At 40.2% G+C, this 21514-nt stretch overlaps 1 protein-coding gene across 6 annotated transcripts in view; it reads left to right on the top strand.

The window, feature by feature from the left end:
- MCMBP (minichromosome maintenance complex binding protein) overlaps positions 1-21514 on the top strand; it is a 61964-nt gene that overhangs the window by 19452 nt on the left and 20998 nt on the right. For all 6 annotated transcript variants that reach the window (XM_055247286.2, XM_063625214.1, XM_055247260.2 and 3 more), the window contains exons 2-6: positions 12265-12350; positions 12988-13128; positions 13244-13285; positions 14734-14835; positions 18956-19100. In XM_055247286.2, the coding sequence (XP_055103261.1) occupies positions 13054-13128; positions 13244-13285; positions 14734-14835; positions 18956-19100 (364 nt within the window). In that variant the 5' untranslated portion in view covers positions 12265-12350; positions 12988-13053. The remainder of the gene's footprint in view (positions 1-12264; positions 12351-12987; positions 13129-13243; positions 13286-14733; positions 14836-18955; positions 19101-21514) is intronic.

A 21514-nucleotide genomic window follows, 5' to 3' on the forward strand; every position in this document is an offset into this window, starting at 1 on the left:
CGAGCTTAGTAAATTTTGGTTGCGATTGCTGTTGCTACTTTACTGCGAAGAGTATACGAAGAAAAATTTATATTTGTTGTCGTTAACTGGGCATTTTGACAACCGGTGCATTCCCCAGCGTCTTTTTGCACGTAATGAGTGGTGGAGTCAGATCCAGCTAGAAATCACTGTAGATGGCAACACCTGACTTGTCTGGAGTTAACTTAGAGTTGTAGAGCAGCCTTAGCTCATTGAAAAAAACATCTTGGGGTACTAGGGAGAAAAGGCAGTAGGAAGCTAAATCATCCTCAGCAGCCAAAATCGACGGCAAACAATATATGGTATTTCTTATAGGAGGGCCTCTAGTGCTCACTCAGAATAGTCCTTGTTAATTTACCTGTAATTCTAATTAGTTACCTGGCTTCCCAGGCTGTAACTAAAGGCATTACATTAGAAGAAAGCCTGGATAGACGTCTGAACTTAGCCAGTGAACACTGACAGCCTGATGAAGAAATTTAAAACTACCTTCATACTTAAAAAAAAAAAATTCACTATATAGCAGTCAAGGGTGCTTTGAGGAAGGGGCATGTATTTCTGCACTAAATCCTAGTAATTTATGTTCATAAGAATTCTAGAACTGATAATCGATGCTCAACATAATGGCCCCAAAATGTCAGTGAAGATTCAATTGTAGCATTGGTTTAAGAGGGTGCAGATACTTTTTAGGAAAAATCCCTCCAAAGTAAAAAGGTTTGGTGCTTAAAGGGTTAAATTTCAGTTACTAATATTAGAAAGTTTATTAGAAATACCCCATACTCTGATTTTGCTGGATAAATGAGATGATTTCATATTTGATAGAGATTTGAATGTATTTGTGTCAAATGTTGTCTTCTAAATGTATGATCCTAAGGGACACATCTCATCATAGTACAGGAAGGATGTAACTTAGATATAAAGTAATAGCTTTAGAGTATTTTATAAATTATGTGGATTGTTGTGGGAACCTGAGAAGTTTGTTGATGTGTTTCTCTCCAGAATGTCTTGTTCCCATGTACATTGTGTCTTATAGAAATGTCATAATGTGTTTGTAGAAGCTGTTGCTATGCTTTCCTATCACTGTGATTGTATTGCATATCTTTATCATAACAGCATTACAAGTATGTTTGATAACTTATAGGCACTTTTTGGTTTAGTAGGAAATTGTTTTCCCCCCAGATAGGTAATGCATATGCATTGTACAACAAGAAATTCAGTAACATAGCAGAAAAGGAAAGATCGTTGAAGATCCTTCATCTTCAAGATAACCACTGGTTCGTGGTTGTGTAGTTTATTTTCTCTGCATATATTTAGACGGTTTTTTAAACTGAAAAATTAAGTTTTGTTGTGTATTTTATTTTGAAAGATGCATTTTTTTTTTTTTTTTTGGTTTTTTTTTTTGAGACAGTCTCGCACTGTCGCCCAGGCTGGAGTGCAGTAGCGCGATCTCGGCTCACTGCAACCTCCGCCTCCTGGGTTGAAGCAATTCTCCTGCCTCAGCCTCCAGAGTAGCTGGGACTATAGGTGCGCGCCACCACATCCGGCTAATTTTTGTATTTTTAGTAGAAACGGGGTTTCACAAATGTTGGCCAGGATGGTCTCGATCTCTTGACCTCGTGATCCGCCTGCCTCGGCCTCTCAAAGTGCTGAGATTACAGGCGTGAGCCACTGCGTCCGGCAGCCTGAATTTTTCCCTTTCTTACTGTCCTTGTCATATAGTGTTGTATAAACTTATTAACCCTGTCATATATTTTAAGTTAGGTGTCACAATAGTCTAGAGTGTGCTGTCCAGGGCAGTAGCCATGTGTGGCTATTTAAATGTAAATTAATTAAAATTACACAAAATTAAAAATTCAGCTCCTCGGTGTTACCACATTTCAAGTGCTCAGTAGCTACATGTGGATAGGGGCTATTGTATTAGCACAGATCTAGCATATTCCTAACATCAGGAAGTTCTATGTACAGCACTGATCTAGAGGACACCACTTTTTAGTATGTGATGCTAGTTTTTTTGGATAACCAGCTACTCACTGACTCTCTTTCAGGATCTGAATTTGGTCACTGTATCTTATCCGTTCTAGGGGTTTTTTTGTTTGTTTTTTGTTTTTTTGAGATGGAGTTTCGTTCTTGTCACCCAGGCTGGAGTGCAACAGTGTGATCTCGGCTCACTGCAACCTCCGCCTCCCAGGTTCAAGCAATTCTGCCTCAGCCTCCGGAGTAGCTGGGATTACAAGTGCCTGCCACCATGCCCAGCTGATCTTTTTTTTTTTTTTTTTGAGACTGAGTCTTGCTCTGTCACCCAGGCTAGGGCGCAGTGTTACAATCTTGGCTTACTGCAGCCTCTGCCTCCTGGGTTCAAGCGATTCTCCTGCCTCAGCCCCCTGAGTAGCTGGGATTACAGGTGCATGCCACCACGCCCAGCTAATTTTTGTATTTTTAGTAAAGACAGGGTTTCACTACGTTGGCCAGGCTGGTCTTGAACTCCTGACCTAGTGATCCTCCCACCTTGGCCTCCCAAAGTGCTGGGATTATAGGCGTGAGCCCCGCGCCCAGCCGCTAATTTTTGTATTTTTAGTAGAGACAGGATTTCACCATGTTAGCAAGGCTGGTCTCGAACAGGTGATCTGCCTGCCTTGGCCTCCCAAAGTGCTGGGATTACAGGCGTGAGCCACCGCGCCTGGCCCAGACCCTCATCTCCAGTGCTACTGTCATAATTAAGGCCATCGTAGTCTCATTCCTGGACGCTGGAACAGCCCTCTAAGTGGTTTCTTGCCTCCAGTCTTGCTTCTCTTCACCTGCCATACTGGAACCAAGTCCTTCAGTGACTTCTTGTTACCCTTACTATCTGATCCAGGCCTTTTAAAGTGGTTTATGAGGCCCTTGTTGGCTCCACCCTTGCGTTGCTCTGAGACTTTATCACTGCATGCCCCGACCTCATACTCCATCCCAGCCACACTGAACCTTTTTTCAGTTCTTTGATTTTGAACCTGTGTCTAGGCCTTTTGCATCTGCTATTTCTTGTGCCTGATTCCCTCTCCCATCCCATGTCTACTTTTCTGGCTAAGTCTTACTTTTCCTTTGGGAACCTAAGTTAGGTACGAAAGTAGGGTACCCCTGCTCCATGTTACTTCGGGATCCTATTATATATGTCTTTGAAAAATAGTGTGTAAAGCGCATTGTTTAAATTCCTTGTTTCAGAAGTTCCTTTGCTGGATTTTGACCCCGCGAATTCAGGGCCTCTGTATCTGCATTATTCACCACTGTATCCTCATTTCTTAGAATTTGCCTTGTACGTTGAAAGTGCTCAGTGGACACTTGTTGATCAAAAGCAGTGGAAAGACTGATTAATCAGAAATGTTGTTAATTGAAATGGCTAGTGAGATCACAAATCTCAAAATTTTTCTTTTCTTTTTTTTTGGAGTCAGAGTCTTGCTCTGTTGCCCAGGCTGGAGTGCAGTGGCGTGATCTCGGCTCACTGCGACCTCCGCCTTCTGGGTTCAAGCCATTCTGATGCCTCAGCCTCTCGAGTAGCTGGGATTACAAGCGTGCACCACCATGCCCGGCTAATTTTTGTATTTTTAATAGAGACAGGGTTTTGACATGTTGGCTAGGCTGGTCTTGAGCTCCTGGCCTCAAGTGATCTGCCCCCACTTGTCCTCCCAGAGTGCTGAGATTTCAGGCGTGAGCTGCTGCGCCCAGCCTCTTTAGCTGTTTTCCCTTCAATTATTGGTTAGACCAAGATCATTATTCTGGTTATATTTAAGGTTCTTTGGTTGTATCTAACAGAACTAACTAGACTAGCTCATGCAAAAAAGATCAGGGTTGGGTGAAGAGGGGCAGAGCAGACTATTTTATCACTAGCATTTTAGAGAATTTAAAGCAATAATAAAATGAACTAAAAGTTAGTTGGTCTGCTTTTTATTATCACCATGAATCTAAACAAACAATCTATGCCCTTATTGTCTGTACCCAGCTTGGACCTCTCCTACCACTCTGTCCTTGGTAGGCCACTGAAAAAAGTTAATTTATATTAAGGCTATAAAACCCAAGAGCAGGGGAAGTGGTTGGGTATTCGAAGAGACTGAGTGGAATCAGGAACTGGAAAGCTAGCAGGAATCCAGGCAACTCAGTATTTCTTCTCTTGGGCTACATTCATCTCTGCACACTTTCTCTTTCTCTACTCCACGTCTCCCAAATTTACTTGTTCTCAGTTCCAACCCACACTAGCTAGCATCTTTATTTTCAGGCATAGAAAATCTGATTGGCACAACATGGAGTCAGGAATCCATTCACTCAGGGATCAGTCATCTGTGGCCATGGCACAGAGTTAGGTAGGACAATCGTGACTATTATCCACACCTCAACATTGGGGGCGTTCTCAGAGAAGAATAGCTCCAGCAGCCATGGCAGATGGCATACGTAGGAGTTTTGAAGTTATAATAACTTACACATGGTTTTAAAAAAATCAACATGATGGTATGAACTGAGTGAAAATATGTGCTCCCTCCATTGAAGTAACCACTTTTTTTTTTTTTTTTTTTTTTTTTGAGATCGAGTCTTGCTGTGTCGCCCAGGCTGGATTGCAGTGGCGCGATTTCGGCTCACTGCAACCTCCTCCTCCCAGGTTCAAGCGATTCTCCTGCCTCAGCCTCCTGAGTAGCTGGGACTACAGGCGCCCACCACCACACCTGGCTAATTTTTGTAGAGACGGGGCTTCACCATGTTGGCCAGGATGGTCTTGACCTCCTCTGCCCTCGTGATCCACCACCCTCGGCCTCCCAAAGTGCTGGGATTACAGGCATGAGCCACCGCCCTGCCTGAAGTAACCACTTTTAACTGTTTTCGCTTTTAGAGGTTTTTTTTTTTGAGACAGAGTCTCACTCTGTCGCCCAGGCTAGAGTGCAGTGGCACCATCTCGGCTCACTGCAATCTCCACCTCCCAGGTTCAAGCAGTTCTACTGCCTCAGCCTCCTGAGTAGCTGGGACTACAGGCGCCTGCCACCACACCCGGCTACCTTTTTGTATTTTCGTAGAGATGGTGTTTCACCATGTTGCTCAGGCTGGTCCAAAAAATTTTTTTTTCTTTGAAATAAAATTCACATAACAAAATTTAACATTTTAAAATGTACAATTGAATGTTTTTTTAGTGTATTCATAATGATGTTGTGCAACCATCACCACCACTATCTTTTTCTCTTTTTTTTTTTTTTGAGATGGAGTCTCACTCTGTTGCCCAGGCTGGAATGCAGTGGTGCAGTCTTGGCTCACTGCAACCTCTGCTTATCGGGTTCAAGCGATTCTCTCGCCTCAGCCTCCCAAGTATCTGGGATTACAGGCATGCACCACCATTCCTGGCTAATTTTTGTATTTTTAGTAGAGACGGAGTTTTACCATGTTGGTCAGGCTGCTCTTGAACTCCTGATCTCAGGTGATCCACACGCCTTAGCCTCCCAAAGTGTTGGGATTACAGGCATGAGCCACCACGCCCGGCCACCCCTATCATTTTCATCACTCCAAAAAGAAACCCCATACCTTTAGTAGTCTCTCCCATTTCTTCTGTCTTCCATCTCTGGCAACAACTATACTTCTGCCCATGGATTTACCTATTCTGGATGTTTCGTGTAGATGGAATTATACAACATGTGGCCTTTGGGGTCTGGCTTCTTTGCATTTACCATGATATTTTCATGGTTCATCCATGTCATAGTATGAATCAGTACTGCATTCCTTTTTTTTTTTTTTTTTTTTTTTTTTTTTTTTTTTTTTTTTTTAAGAGACAGAGCCTAGCTCTGTCATCCAGGCTGGAATGCTCTGTGGCAAGATCATGGTTTATGGCAGCCTTGAACTTCCAGTCTCAAGTGATCCTGCAGCCTCAGCTTCCTGAGTAGCTGGGACTACAGGCATGTATTGCCTGTATTACCACACCCAGCTAATTTTTAAATCATTTTTTGTAGATTTGGGGTCTCATTATGTTGCCCAGGCTGCACTCAAACTCCTGGCCTCAAGTGACCCTCCTGCCTCGGCCTCCCAAAGTGCTGGGATTACAGATGTGAGCCACTGTACCCAGTCTGCATTCCTTTTTATGACTGAAAATAACATTCCATTGTATGTCTTTACTGCATTTTGTTTATCCATATATTTGCTGATGGACACTTGGGTTATTTCCTGGCTGTTATAAATAGTGCTGCTATAAACATTCATGTACAAGTTTTTGTGTGAATGTAAGCTTTTTGGTTCTTTCCCAGATATACCTAGGGATGGAATTGCAAGGTCATATGATAATTTTATATTTAACTTTTTGAGGAATTGCCAAACTTTTCCACAGTGGCTGCACCATTTTACTTCCCAGGTTCAAGCAATTCTCCTGCCTCAGCCTCCCAAGTAGCTGGGATTACAGGTACCACCACCAAGCCCAGCTAACTTTTGTATTTTTAGTAGAGATGAGGTTTCACCATGTTGGCCAGGCTGGTCTCAAACTACTGATATCAGGTAATCTGCCTGCCTTGGCCTCCCTAAATGCTGGGATTACGTGGTGGCTCACGCCTGGCCTAAAATGTTTTTAAGAAAGGTTGTGTGAGAAGAGAACCAGAGGCACATTATAATGTTAAAACAGTCAGTTCACCAAGAAGACCTAACTATATATGCACCAAGCAACAGAGCTTCAAAATGTATGATGCAAAAACCAGCAGAAATAAAAGAATAGGCAAATATGCAATTGTAGTTAGATATTTTACTATTCCTCTCTCAGTACTTGACAGAATAGTGGGTAGAAAATCAAAAAGAATACTGAACAACACAAAACTACACACACAACACTGTCAACCAAGTAGATCTAATTGACATTTGTCTACCTAATGACAGCAGAATACACATTCTTTTCAAGTGCACATGTAAATTCACCAAAATAAACCACATTCTGGGTCATAAACCAAATAGTAAACTTTATATATAAGAACAACACTTCTAAACGATCCATGGATTAAAAACTCTCAAAGGAAAGCTTTAAATATTGTGAACTAAATCAAAATGAAAACTCAACATACCAAACTTTGTGGGATACAGCGAAAGATGTGCTTAGATGCATTAACTGCCTTAATTAGAAGAGAAGGTCTCAAGTGAATAATTTAAGCTTCCACCTATGAAACTAGAAATGAAGAGCAAAATAAACCCAAATTAAACAGAAGAAAGAAATAATAGAGAACAAAAATCCATGAAATAGAAAACAGAAAAAAGAAGAAAAAAATCAGTGAAACTCAAAGCTCTTTAAAAAAAAAAATCAATAAAATTATAAACCTCTGGCCATACTGGCAAAGGAAAAAAAAAAAAAGGAAAACAAATTACCAACATTAGAAAAGAAAAAAAGGAAGATAAATTACCAATATTAGAAAAGAAAGAGGAGATACCACCGTGGACTGTACAGGCATGAAAAGGATAAGACAAACAGCTCTACAGATAGAAATTCATCAACTTAGATGAAATGGACCAGTTCCTCAAAAACCACTGTATTAGCTTTCTTTTTCTCCTGTAACAAATTACAAATGTAGTGACTTTAAAACAAAAGGTTTTTATTTACAGTCCTGGAGACAGAAGTCTGACATGGGTCTTACTGGGATAAAATCAAATTGTTGACAGGACTTGCATTCCATTGTGGAGGCTTTAAGAGAGAATCTGTTCCTTGTCTTTTCCTGCATCTAGAGTCTGCCCACATTTCTTGGCTTGTGGCCCCCTTCCATTTTCAAAGACAACAAGTTGAGTTGTTCTCACATCTTACTCTAACTTCCTCTTTTGCCACATCCTTCCACATTTAAGGACCCTTTTTTTTTTTTGAGACGGAGTCTTGCTCTATCACCCAGGCTGGAGTGCAGTGGCCCGATCTCGGCTCACTGCAAGCTCCGCCTCCCGGGTTCACGCCATTCTCCTGCCTCAGCCTCTCCGAGTAGCTGGGACTACAGGCGCCCGCCACCACGCCCGGCTAATTTTTTTTGTATTTTTAGTAGAGACGGGGTTTCACTGTGGTCTCGATCTCCTGACCTCGTGATCCACCCGCCTCGGCCTCCCAAAGTGCTGGGATTACAAGCGTGAGCCACCGCGCCCGGCCCCTTAAGGACCCTTTTGATTACATTGAACCCACCCAGATAATTTTGTTTTTTTAAGTTCAACTGATTATTAACATTAATTCCATCTGCTACCTTAATTCCCATATTTACAAGTTCTGGGGATTAGGACATGAATATCTTGGTTTGGTGGGAGGGGGTCATTATTCTGCTGATCACAGCCACAAACTATCCAATCTCACCCAAGTAGAATAATATTTCACCTTTTACGTCTGGCTTATCTCACTTAGCATAATGTTTTCAAGGTTTATTCCTGTGTCTTCGTTGCTTTTTTTTTTTTTTTTTTTTTTTTGAGTCTGAGCCTCAACTCTTGTCTCCCAGGCTGGAGTGCAGTGGTGCGATCTCAGCTCACTGAAAGCTCCGCCTCCTGGGTTCAAGCGAATCTCCTGTCTCACCCTCCCAAGTAGCTGGGATTACAGGTGTGTGCCACCATGCCCGGCTAATTTTTATATTTTTAGTAGAGATAGGGCTTTGCCATGTTGGCCAGGCTGGTCTTGAACTCCTGACCTCAGGTAATCCACCCGCCTCGGCCTCCCAAAGTGCTGGGATTACAGGCGTGAGCCACCATGCCTGGCCTTCGCTGCTTTTTAATAAAGATACAAAAGCTAATTCAAATGGAATTAGGATATTCTTTTCAACAAAGACATGAACAATTCAACATTTACAAGGAAAAATAAAATCCTCAACCTATACCTCATATTTCATATAAAATTAACTCAAAATGGATCATAGATCTAAGTATAAAACCTGAAACTATAAAACTTTTAGAAGAAAACAGATCTTTGTGACCTGGGATTTGGCAATGAGTTCTTAAGACATGACACCAAAGGCACAGTGCGTAAAACAAAAATTTGATAAATTGGGCTTCATCAAAATTAAAAACCTTATTCTGTAAAAAAAAATTCTATTAGGAGCATGGAAAGACAAGCTATACACTGGGAGAATATATTTGAAAATCCAGTATCAGAAAAAGAACTTGAATCCAGAATACATAAGAAAACACAGTGGTAATTTAAAAACTCAGTATTAAAAGGGGCAAAAGATTTAAGTAGGCTTAAATAGACATTTCACCAGAAAGGATACAAGGATGACAAATATCCCCCTGAGAAGAGTTCAGCATTGTTAGCCATTAGGGAAATGCAAATTTAAGCCATGATATTGCATATTAGAACAGCTAAAATTTAAAAATATATAGTGATAGTACTAAGTACTGGCAAGGATGCAAACAGCTGGATCTCTTAGCAAAATGGTGCAGCCACTCTGGAAGACAGGCAGAATCTTAATGATACGTTTACCATGTACTCAACTGTGTCATATCTAGATACTCATTCTAGAGAAATGAAAGTTCATGTTCACATGAAAACCTGCAGACACATGTTTTATAGTTTAGTTTATAGTTGTCAAACCTGAAGACAGTCTAAATGTCCTTCAGCAAGCAAATACGTAAACAAATTGGTTGTTATTCAGAGGAATAATAGGAATAAAAAGAAATGAAGTACTCATATACAAATGTGTTGGGGAGTCCCATAACCACCCATATGCTTGAAGATTTACTAGGACTTATATGATTCATTGTATAGTTGTACTCCTCCTAAGATTTATTGCAGCAATATGGTAAGGATACATAGTTGGATCCTAAGGACACACATGGAGTCTGGAGGAATCCAGTGTCTTGATAATTTTTTCTTTTTGCGCGGTGGAGGGGGCGGTGTGTGGGGGGACAAAGTTTCACTCTTGTTGCCCAGGCTGGAGTGCAATGGGGCAATCTTGGCTCACTGCAACCTCCACCTCCCAGGTTCAAGCGATTCTTCTGCCTCAGCCTCCCAAGTATCTGGGATTACAGGCGCGCACCATCACGCCTAGCTAATTTTTGTATTTTTAGTAGAAAAGGGGTTTACCATGTTGGCCAGACTTGTCTTGAACTCCTGACCTCAGGTGATCCACCTGTCTCAGCCTCCCAAAGTGCTGGAATTACAGGTGTGAGCCACCGCACCCAGCCAAGAGAATTTTTTCATTTTAAGTGCAGAGGCAGGAGGATCGATCACTTAAGCCCAGGAGTTCGAGACCAACCTGGACAACATAGGGAGACCTCCGTCTCTATAAAAAACATTTAAAAATTAGCCAGGCATGGTGGCCCGTGCCTGTGGTCCCAGCTACTCAGGAGACTGAGGCCAGAGGATCACTTGAGCCCAGGAAATTAAGGTTGCAGTGAGCCAGGATCACACCACTGTACTCCATCCTGGGCGACAGAGCAACCAACACAACACCCTATCTGAAAAAAGAAAATTGCGTTTATATACATTCAAGTAACTTAGAAATAACTTGCTGCTCCCCAGTCACTGCTTAATGTAGCTTTACTATTTGTTCTGTGGTATTCTCACGTTTTTTACACAATTGCAGGCAGAATAGTTGGTGTGGCAGTCATGGCTGTGTAATAGTCTTTTCTTTAAACATCCATTTTGAATACAAGCGAAAATACCCAGTTACCTTTTACCCAATTCACTGTATCTAGTAAAGCAGCGATTCTTAAACTTCACTGTGCATTATAGTCATGAATTGCTAGGCCCCACCCCTAAGAGTTTCTGATTCTGTGGTTTGGGGTTGGGCTGAATAATTTGCATTTCTAACAAGTACTCAGGTGATGCTAATGATGCTGGTCAGGGAAGCAACTTTGAGGACTAGTTTGTTAGTGGAGTTAAGGCCTACACATTAGAATCACCTGAGGAATCCCCGTCCCTACTTCTTTTTCAGAACTGGCCCTTGTCCAGTTAAGTAAACGTGTTTGGAAGTCCTGCTCAAACATGGTGTTAGGATTTTATGGTCCTTTTCAACAGAGGCAGCTCCATAACAAGTGTAGACTTTTTATTTTTTACTCCAAATCTTCATAACACTTGTGTGATGAATACAAACAGTAGCAGGATTGGCCAGCTGTGTGGTTTGGTTTTTTTAGTTCACATAAATCTGTATTCCGTCAATAGCTCACTTTTTGGTCTTGGCCAATTCCCATAAGTGCCTCCTGTAGATGGCTTGTTAATTGTAAGGAGTAAATAGTAACTACACAGTAGAGTAATTGGCTGTCACTTTGCGTGATCAAAATTAACATCACCAATGAAGGGAAGATGGACATCATGTCTTTTCAGTCACCTGGAAGGACAAACATCACCTATACAGTAGTTTGACAACATTATTTAAACAGCAGTTTGGTTATACTTGATTGGAATCTGATCATAAGGGAACCAACAGATCCAGATTGAGAAGCATTCAATTTTTTAAAAAGGACCTTATTCTTCTTAAATAGCAATGTCATGAAATATAAAGTTTGCAGAACTATTCCATATGAAAGATTAAAGAGATCTGATAGCTAAATGCAAAAGTGCCCCTAAGCTGGGTCCTGTAACTGAAGGGGAAAAAGTGCTATAGAGGGGATAGTATTGGGTCATATGATAAATTGGAATATAGATGGTAGATTAAATAAAAAGTATTGTGCCAATTTTGAATTTCCTGAGGTTGATAACAGTACTATGGTTAGTACTATTCCTTAGGAGACACGCTGAAATATTTGGAGGCAAAAATACCTGATAGTGCAACTTAATCTTAAATGAGTCAGAAAAAATACAAGAATGGGGCAGATGATAAGCACATGGGGCAAGGATACAGGTGTTCTTTCCAACTTTTTTGAATCTGGAATTATTCCCAAATGAAGTTATAAACAAAAAAATTTAGGCTCTTTATTTCAGGATAGGTGTAAAGATTTAAAAACTACATAAAAATGTATTGAAAGAACACAGTGCTTTACAAGCAGTGCTTCATATGCTGCTGAATCTAGGTGGCCTTGTATCACATTCTGTAGGTGTCCCCAGCTACACTGTGAGTACCAGAGAGCCTGCAAGAGGTCAGCATCCTCCTGATTTGTAACTGCCCCTTCCCCTGCTCAGGACAGCTTCTTGAATGTGTCTTGTGTAGTACTTCAGACACACTGAAGTATAAAATGCACCCTATCTAAAAATTCATTCTATCATAGTAACTAATTTTAGTTTGTTTTTTTGCTGGCTAAACTATTGTTTACTCACCTGATCATAGTCTCTTATTATATATTGCATGTACATCAGCTTTGAAAAGTATATTTCTCTTTCAGCCCAAAATGGAGTTAATCCTGACTGGGAGAAGAAAGTAATTGAATATTTTAAGGAAAAGCTGAAGGAAAATAATGCTCCTAAGTGGGTAAGCTTATTGCTATTTTCGAGGGAGAGGGTTGGACAGACTATACAGTTTCTCTTAGTAGAGTAACTAAGTAACCCACATGTAATTTAAAAATATGTAAATTAATGTACTTCTGCTTCAAGTACATTTGTATTAAAAGATTTTGGTCTTTTGCTAATTAAGTTTAAGCATATAAATACTTATACATTATGCCTCTGGGTGGCAGTAACTGACTGTGTTACTTCCTGAGACAAATCTTTAGTTGCAAGAGTGTCAGTTACCTTTGTTTTATTACCTTCATTTTAAAAGAATTGCCATGTGCTAGTTTTAAGACAAGAGCTCAACAAAGTAAATGCCTTTTCGGTCATTGAAAAGTGTTCTGAATGAAAAGCATTTTTTAGCATTCTTTTACGTTATGGTCAAATGTTATCTAAAACTTGAAAGAAATGGAAGAGAACTTCGGTTCCAGCAATTATGTTGACCATTGAGATAATTTGGCTCCCTGATGAGGCATGGGGGTGTGTGTGTGTGTGTGTGTGTGTGTGTGTGTGTGTGTGTGTGTGTAACAATTTGAGTCTGGATGTAAAGTTTGTGTATATATGCTTAATGTTGTATAGACAGGATATTCAGTTGACTTACTTGATTATTTTCCTTTAAGGTACCGTCACTGAATGAAGTTCCCCTTCATTATTTGAAACCTAATAGTTTTGTGAAATTTCGTTGCATGATTCAGGATATGTTTGACCCTGAGTTTTACATGGGAGTTTACGAAACGGTTAACCAAAACACGAAAGCACATGTAAGTATTGCTGTTTTCATGAATTTGTGGTATTAATTTTGTCCTTTTACTGTTTGTGGTAGTTTTGATTCTGATATATTGATATAATTCTGTTTTTCTATGTTTGGGGTCATAGGTTCTTCATTTTGGAAAATATAGAGATGTAGCAGAGTGTGGGGTATGTATGTTTAATATATATAAAACATTTTTAGTAAGAATTTTTTCCTAAACAGAGAATTTATTTGTTTAGCTAATCTTAAATTTATTTATCTTGTGTATAAGTTACAAGAAATCATGTGAAATGCTTTCCTTATTTGGCTTTATTTAGGAGTTTGATGTGACTTCTTTTTAATCCTCTAAAGATCTTTCAGAAGGGGAAATACTGTTAATGCCAAAATTAATTCCTCTCTCCAATATCTGTATATAATATATGAAAAACAAAGAACCCTAGGTTGCAAAATTAAATCCTTTTTAATTCCTTCAAAGACAAAGCCAATGGTAATCTCACTGTTTCTTTCATAGAAAACTGTCAGAATCAGCCTATAATACAGAAATTTAGTGAAATATTCATTCCTAGGTAGCTTGGAGATGAGATTCAAAAGTCATATATTATTCCCTAGGAAAGGCATATTCTCTTTCAAGTATACTTAGAAAACTCCAAGAAGTGGAAAGGACCCAAGAGACATCAAGTTTGAGCCTAATACATACAAGCAAGGATTTTTTTGTTTGCTTTTCTTTCTAGGCCCAAGGTACCTTTTTCCGAGAATGAGTCTTTTATTTATGACTCTTGAGCAACATATGTACCAACTCTTTGTTAGCCTTTGGTAGTGTTACACATGGACAGCCTCATGTATTTTGTTGGCCCATTTCCAGATGCTGGGATTACTGAGTTAACATTAATACACAGCTTTTTATGGTATACAGTAATGTAATATATTAGCCTAATGTGTTAGGGCTCCTTAAACAAGGGATACTGTAATCATTAATACAGTTGATCCATTAGGCTTGGCACAGTGTTTATTTTATGGAAACACTCTAAAAGAAAAACAGACCTGAAGTTCATCATGTGTGAGGTTAAACAAATCTATCTTTCAAATGAGTTCTTTAAATAATTGTCAGAAGTTACATTTTTGTTTAATATAATCTTTGCAGTAACCTTCCAAATTAGGGCAATTTTTCTGTCCAGATCTGCCTACTGAACTAGAATATTTAATGAGCAACAACAACTATTGTGAATTAACAGACTGATATTGGGGTTTGATAAATCAGTTTCCTAAGGTTTGTATAAGCCAAGAGTTAGACTCCAAGAATATAAAAAGGCCTAGATAACCTCATAAAAGTAAGGTTCTAGATCCGCACAGCAGAGAACTAGACCCAGATTATAAGTCACTCTACAGAGGTCCCATTTTTCTGGATTTGAGGGAGGAAGTGTTTGATGACAGTATTTGAAGTGATTTTATATCCATTTTCTTTTAAAAAGTGATAGTTTGGAATTAGTTACTTGTTCATTAACTCTGTAAAATATTTGCTGTGGTGTTATAATGTGAAAATGTGGTTGCTAATTTTAAAATAAATTTTGGGTTTTTTAAAATAAATTTTTAAAAACACTTTTTATGTATATCACAGCCTCAACAAGAACTTGATTTAAACTCTCCACGAAATACCACTTTGGAAAGACAGACTTTCTATTGTGTTCCGGTGCCTGGGGAATCTACGTGGGTAAAAGAAATATCCTTTATCTGAACTTTCTTATTGTGTTGATGGTTTCTAAAAACTTAGCCTTTAAATATTCTTCCTTTGCAAAGCTTGGCTTTATTTTAATAAAATGTGTTTCATTTGTTCTAATTGAGAAAACCCATAAAACAGGCTAAGCATTTGTCACTGAGGAATGCTAAAATAACAGTACATTCCTATAGTGAAATACTGTTAAAATGATTGAGGTAATTTTTTTTTTTTTTTTTTTTTTTTTTTTGAGACAGGGACTCACTGTCACCCAGGCTGGAGTGCAGTGGCACAAACATGGCTCATTGCTGCTTCAACCTCCTGGGCTCAAGCAATCCTCTTGCCTCAGCCTCCCAAGTAGCTGGGACCACAAGCATGTGCCACCATCCCTGGCGAATTTTTTGATTTCTTGTAGGAACAGGGTTCACTTTGTTGCCCAAGCTGGTCTTGAACCCCTGGGGTCAAGTGATCCTCTCACCTCAGCCTACCAAAGTGCAGGGATTATAGACATGAGCTACCATGCTCCACCTAAGGCACATTTAAAGGTACTGAAAAAATGTGATAATTAAAGTAAAAAAATAGTTTCAAATTAGAATTCATTCTAATTAAGGGAAAACAACGTATTGGCTCTTTGGAGTGGGGATTGTAGAAACATTTCCTTTTTATTTACAATAGTAGTTTTTTAAGGCATGGCCCACCTACATTGAAATGCACAGATTTTAAGGTAATGCACAGTGATTTGGATAAATGCATACACCCATATAATTTATACCCCAAAGTAAAGAACTGGTGCCTAAAAATTCCTTTCTGCCTATTTCTAGTCACTACCTCCTCCCCTGCAAGCACAATCCTGAATTCTTGACTATGGCTTGGTCTTGCCTATTCTTGAATGACATCTAAATGGACTCATATAATGTATAGTCTTTGTGTCTGACATCTTGTGTTTAACATCATCCATTTGAGAGTCATCCATGTTGTGCGTATCAGTACTTTATTTCTTTCTTTTTTTTTCTTTTGCTAAGTATTATTTGTTTATAAAGTCTCCAATTGATGAGCATTTAGGTTGTTTACGGTTTTAAGCTGGGCATTTTCTTTGTGAGAACATTTTAAACTACCAACTCAGTTTTTTTTGTTTGTTTTTGTTTTTTTGAGTTGGAGGCTCGCTCTGCTGCCAGTCTGGAGTGCAGTAGCATGATCTTGGCTCACTGCAACCTCCATCTCCTGGATCCAAGTGATTCTTCTGCCTCAGCCTCCCGAGTAGCTGGGACTACAGGCACACGCCACCATGCCTGCCAGTTTTTGTATTTTTAGTAAAGACGGGGTTTCACCATGTTGGCCAGGATGGTCTCGATCTCTTGACTTCGTGATCTGCCTGCCTCGGCCTCCCAAAGTGCTGGGATTACAGGAGTGACTAATTCAGTTTTTTAACAGATATTTTGAGTCAGTTGTGATAAATTGTATCTTTCAAGGACTGTTTTGAAGTCATTTAAACCCAGTTGTTGAATTTATTGACATAAAACTTGTCAGAGTATTTTCTTTTTAATGTCTGTGGGATATCTAGCATTGATCTCTTTTATTCCCAATAATGTTAGTCTATTTTTCACTTCAATTTTCTGTTTTCTGCTTCATCCATTTCTGCTTTATTTCCTTCTTTTTGGTTTGGTTTTAACTGGTCTTTTTCTAGCCTTTTTTTTTTTAGGCGGGGGCTTGCTGGCTCTGTCGCCCAGGCTGGAGTGCAGTGGCACAATCTCGGCTCACTGCAACCTCCGCCTCCCAGGTTCAAGCAGTTCTCTGCCTCAGCCTCCGAAGTAGCTGGGATTGCAGGTGCCTGCCACCATGCCCGGCTAATTGTTTTGTATTTTTGATAGAGACGGGGTTTTACCATGTTGGCCAGGCTGGTGTTGAACTCCTGACCTCGTGATCCTCCTGCCTCAACCTCCCAAAGTGCTGGGATTACAGGCGTGAGCCACCGCGCCTGGCCCTTTTTCTAGCTTTTTAAAGTAGATGCTCAGATTATTGATTTCGAATTTTTCTTGTTTTCTAATGTTAGCAACTAAAGCTATAAATTTCTCCTCAATCACTGCTTTAGTTGCATCCCACAAGTTTTCATTTGTTAGGTTTTTACTGTCATTCAAAATATTTTCCAATTTCCCGATTTCTTCTTTGATCTTTTGCCCTTGCAACAGTCTGCTTCTGTGTATTCTCATTCTTTGTGCTATTTTTGTCATAGATTTCACTCGTCCTTAGATTATACAGCTCACAACATACTATTTTTGTTTTTAACAGTCATTTGTCTTTTATATAAATTAAGAAGCAAGAAGAATTCATCTTTTATATTTGGCATCATTTCCTTTAGCGATATTATTATGATTATGCTTTTTTTTTTTTTCGAGGCAGACTCCTGCTCTGTCACCAGGCTGGAGTGCAGTGGTGCAATTTCGGCTCACTGCAACCTCCGCTTCCCAGGTTCAAGTGATTCTCCTGCCTCAGCCTCTGGAGTAGCTGGGACTACAGGTGTGTGCCACCATGCCAATTTTTTTGTGTTTTTAGTCGAGACGGGGTTTCACCATGTTGGCCAGGATGGTCTTAATCTCCTGACCTCAGGTGATCCACCCACCTTAGCGTCCCGAAGTGCTGGGATTACAGGCATGAGCCACTGTGCCCGGCCAGCAATTTTTTTTTTTTTTTTTTTTAAATACAGATCTGTTGGTGCCGAATTCTGTCAGTTTCTGTTCAATTGAAAATGTCTTTTATTTCACCTTCATTTTTGTTTTATTTATTTATTTATTTTTGAGACAGGGTCTCTCCCTTTGTTGCCCAGGCTGGTCTCAAACTCCTGAGCTCAAGTGATCTACCCGCCTCAGCCTCCCAAAGCACTAGGATTCCAGATGTGAGCCACCACACCCGGCGTCACCTTAATTTTTGAAGAACATTTTCATTGGATATAGAATTTTTATTTTTTATTTTAATACTTATTTAAAAAAAGTAGACCAGGCACAGTGGCTCATGCCTATAATCCCAGCACTTTGGGAGGCAGAGGCAGGAGGATCACTTGAGGCCAGGAGTTTGAGACCAACCTGGCCAACATGGCAAAACTCTGTCTCTACAAAAAATACAAAAATTAGCCGGGTGTGGTGGTGGGCACCTGTGGTTCCAGCTACTCCCGTGGCTTGAGATGGGAGGATCACCTGAACCCAGAAGGCTGAGGTTGCAGTGAGCTGAAATTGCACCACTGCACTCCAGCCTAGGCAACAGAACGACACTGTCTCAAAAAAACAAAAAAGAGAGAGATGAGTTCTCACTGTGTTGCCCAGGCTACTCTTAGCCTCCTGGGCAGAGCAGTCCTCCCACCTGAGCCTCCCAAAGTGCTGGGTTTACAGATGTTTGCCACGGCATCCACCTGGGATTTGTTAGGGGTGGTGTAGAACAGCCCTTGTTGTGTAGTAGATCATCCTTATTCATGAGGCCTGCTATTTCTAGGTCTTACCCAAATGTCTGGGATGACTAGCAGGGTCCATTCTAGTATTATACTACTTCCAGAGTCTCCATTTAACTCTCTGCCAACTAGCAGCTGTTCTCTGCTAGGCCTCAGGGAATCTTGACTTGTATATCCACAGTTTAGTGTTTTGTCAGAGATCCAAATGGAACCTTCAGGATCTTTTATCCATAACTACTCCCTTTCTAGTACTTCTCTGCAAATTCCAGTTGCTTCACTAGCCCTGAACCATGTGCTCTGTCTTCTCCACCCAGTAAGAGCAGGGCCTCTACTGCTCTTTGTTACAGTTTGGAGAATGTCTCCAGGAGAGAGCTGGGAGAATTTGGAGTTTACCTGCTGTGTTTCTCCCCATTCAAGGATCATAACCTTGTGCTCCCTGTTGTCCAGTGACTGAAAACAGTTGCTTCACATATTTTGTCCAGTTGCATTGTTGTTTACAGCAAGGATAGCAGCATAAGGTTGATACCTGTTACTCTCGTGACCAAAACTGGAAGTCTAGCCTCCTTTTAAAAATGCATTTCCATTTTAACTGAATTGCCAAACTAGTAATTTTTTATAAGTCATATAATTAGCAAAACATTTAGGATATTCCTCAGTTTATGGTAGCCTTTTCTTAACTTTTCGTTTAACGCCTATGTTAATGCAAACCAAGCTCGAGTCAGTCCCTCAACATCCTACACTCCCAGTCGCCACAAGAGGAGTTATGAAGATGACGACGATATGGACCTACAGCCCAATAAACAGAAAGACCAACATGCAGGTGCCAGACAAGCAGGTATTGTGTGCTAACAGGTTTTCTCTAGACTTTGCTGTCTTACAGTAGATTGGTTTTCAGAGTGAATTGTTACATAATATAGCTCTATATTTAGGAGCTGGCAATTTATCAGAGTTACAGACATGTTGAGAGTTTTTTACAGTACTCTTTGATCAGACTGTGCTTCGCAAATGAGCAATTAGGCATCACTTTGTGACAAGTGGCTGCTCTAATGTATGTTTTTGGAGTCTCAAGTGACTATCTGGAAAGGTCTTTTCTATCTTCATATTTATTTTTTTCCTAATTCTTAAATAATACAGAAGCCTGGTACTTTACCCTAAAAATGAGTTATTTTTATCTGAAAACATGCTTTCTCGTTTTCTTTTTAATTTTCTTGTTTGTTTGTGTTTTGAGACAGGGTTCCACTCCCATCACCCAGGCTGGAGTGCAGTGGCATAATCGTGGCTTACTGTAGCCTTGACCTCCTGGGCTCAAGTGATCCCGTCACTTCAACCTGCCTAGTAGCTAGGGCTATAGGCGCATGCCACCACACGCAGCTAACTTTTTAAATTTTGTGTAGAGATGGGATCTCACTATGTTGCCCAGGCTGGTCTCAAACTCCTGGGCTCGGGTGATCCTTCTATATCAGCCTCCCAAAGCCACTGGCATAACGGGCGTGAGCCACCACGCCCAACCATTCTTACCTTTAATAAGTAGTGGATTTCTTTGTTATGGTGGGTATATAAGTTTGTCTTTATATTTGTAATATATTCGAGTTTGTAATATATTCGAGTATGTGCTATCCACTTCCCTTCAGCACCTTTAATCAGAAGGAAAAATTAAAGGACAAGGAGGCAAAACAAATCAGTCTGGTCATTTACTATCTGCAGGATTGGGTAGAGAAGGCTTGATTTTTTTTTTTTTTTTTTTTTTTTTTTTGAGACAGAGTTTTGCTCTTGTTGCCCTGGCTGGATTGCAGTGGCACGATCTCGGCTCGCTGCAAGCTCCGCCTCTTGGGTTCAAGCGATTCTCCTGCCTCAGCCTCCTGAGTAGCTGGAATTACAGGCATGCGCCACCACGCCTGGCTAATTTTGTATTTTTAGTACAGACAGGGTTTCTCCACGTTGGTCAGGCTGGTCTCAAGCTCCCGACATCAAATGATCCGCCTGCCTCGGCCTCCCAAAGTGCTGGGATTACAGGCGTGAGCCACCGTGCCTGGCCAAGGCAAATTTAACAATCAGTGGTAAACAGGGATTTACTAATGAATTTTATTTACCCATATATTACTCTACTTTATAAATTGATATTTCCAAATTTTCTTAATGCTAAGATATATTTTAATGTGTTTAAAATTGGAATGTTTTACTATAAATACATATAAATGTCGTAGTATTCTTTTTCTCCACCGATCCCCAGAATATATTAAAATTAATGGTCTATCATCTAGCCTGGACGACATGGCGAAACCCCATCTCTACTAAAAATACAAAAATTAGCCAGGCATGGTGGCAGGCACCTGTAATCTCAGCTATTCGGGAGGCTAAGGCAGTAGAATCACTTGAACACGGGGGGCAGAGGTTTCAGTGAGCTGAGATCGTGCCATTGCACTCTAGCCAGAGTGACAGAGAGACTCCATCTCAAATAAATATCATAGTAACTTATATATTGTAATATATTCAAGTATGTATTCAAGTCCAGGAAGTATGTTAATTCTCTTATCACTTAAGCAGTTGATGCTACTTTTATTTCTTACCATTCTTGTTTGAATGTCCTAATGCAGGCTTTTTATGCATTTGAGTACTTTATAAAGTAAAACTTGTTGATGTTTAGTCAATCTTTTAGGCTATACATATTTTTAAACTTTTTATTTTGACACAGTATAGATTTACATGCAGTTGTAAGAAATAATACAGAGAGGCTGGTCGCGGTGGCTCATACCTATAATCTCAGCCCTTCATGAGGCCAAGGCAGGCATGTCACTTGAGGTCAGGAGTTCCAGTCTGGCCAACATGGTGAAACCCCATCTCTACTAAAAATACAAAAATTAGCTGGGCATGGTTGTGCACGCCTGTAATCCCAGCTACTTAGGAGGCTGAGGCAGGAGAATTGCTTGAACCCGGGAGGCAAAGGTTGCAGTGAGCCCCGATCGCCACCATGCTCCAGCCTGGGTGACAGGGCAAGACTCTGTCTCAAAAAAAAAAAAATAATAATACAGAAAGATCTTGTATACCTTTTAGCCTCTACTTCCCCCAATGGTAACACCGTACGTAATTATAGAAGAATGTCATAACCAGGAAATGGACATTGATACAATCATTTGTTTTCCTTTTTTTTTTTTTTTTTTGAGACGGAGTCTTGCTCTGTCGCCCAGGCTGGAGTGCAGTGACGCAATCTCGGCTCACTGCAAGCTCTGCCTCCCGGGTTCACGCCATTCT

This window comes from Symphalangus syndactylus, chromosome 2, assembly GCF_028878055.3.
Source record: "Symphalangus syndactylus isolate Jambi chromosome 2, NHGRI_mSymSyn1-v2.1_pri, whole genome shotgun sequence".
NCBI lineage: Eukaryota > Metazoa > Chordata > Mammalia > Primates > Hylobatidae > Symphalangus > Symphalangus syndactylus.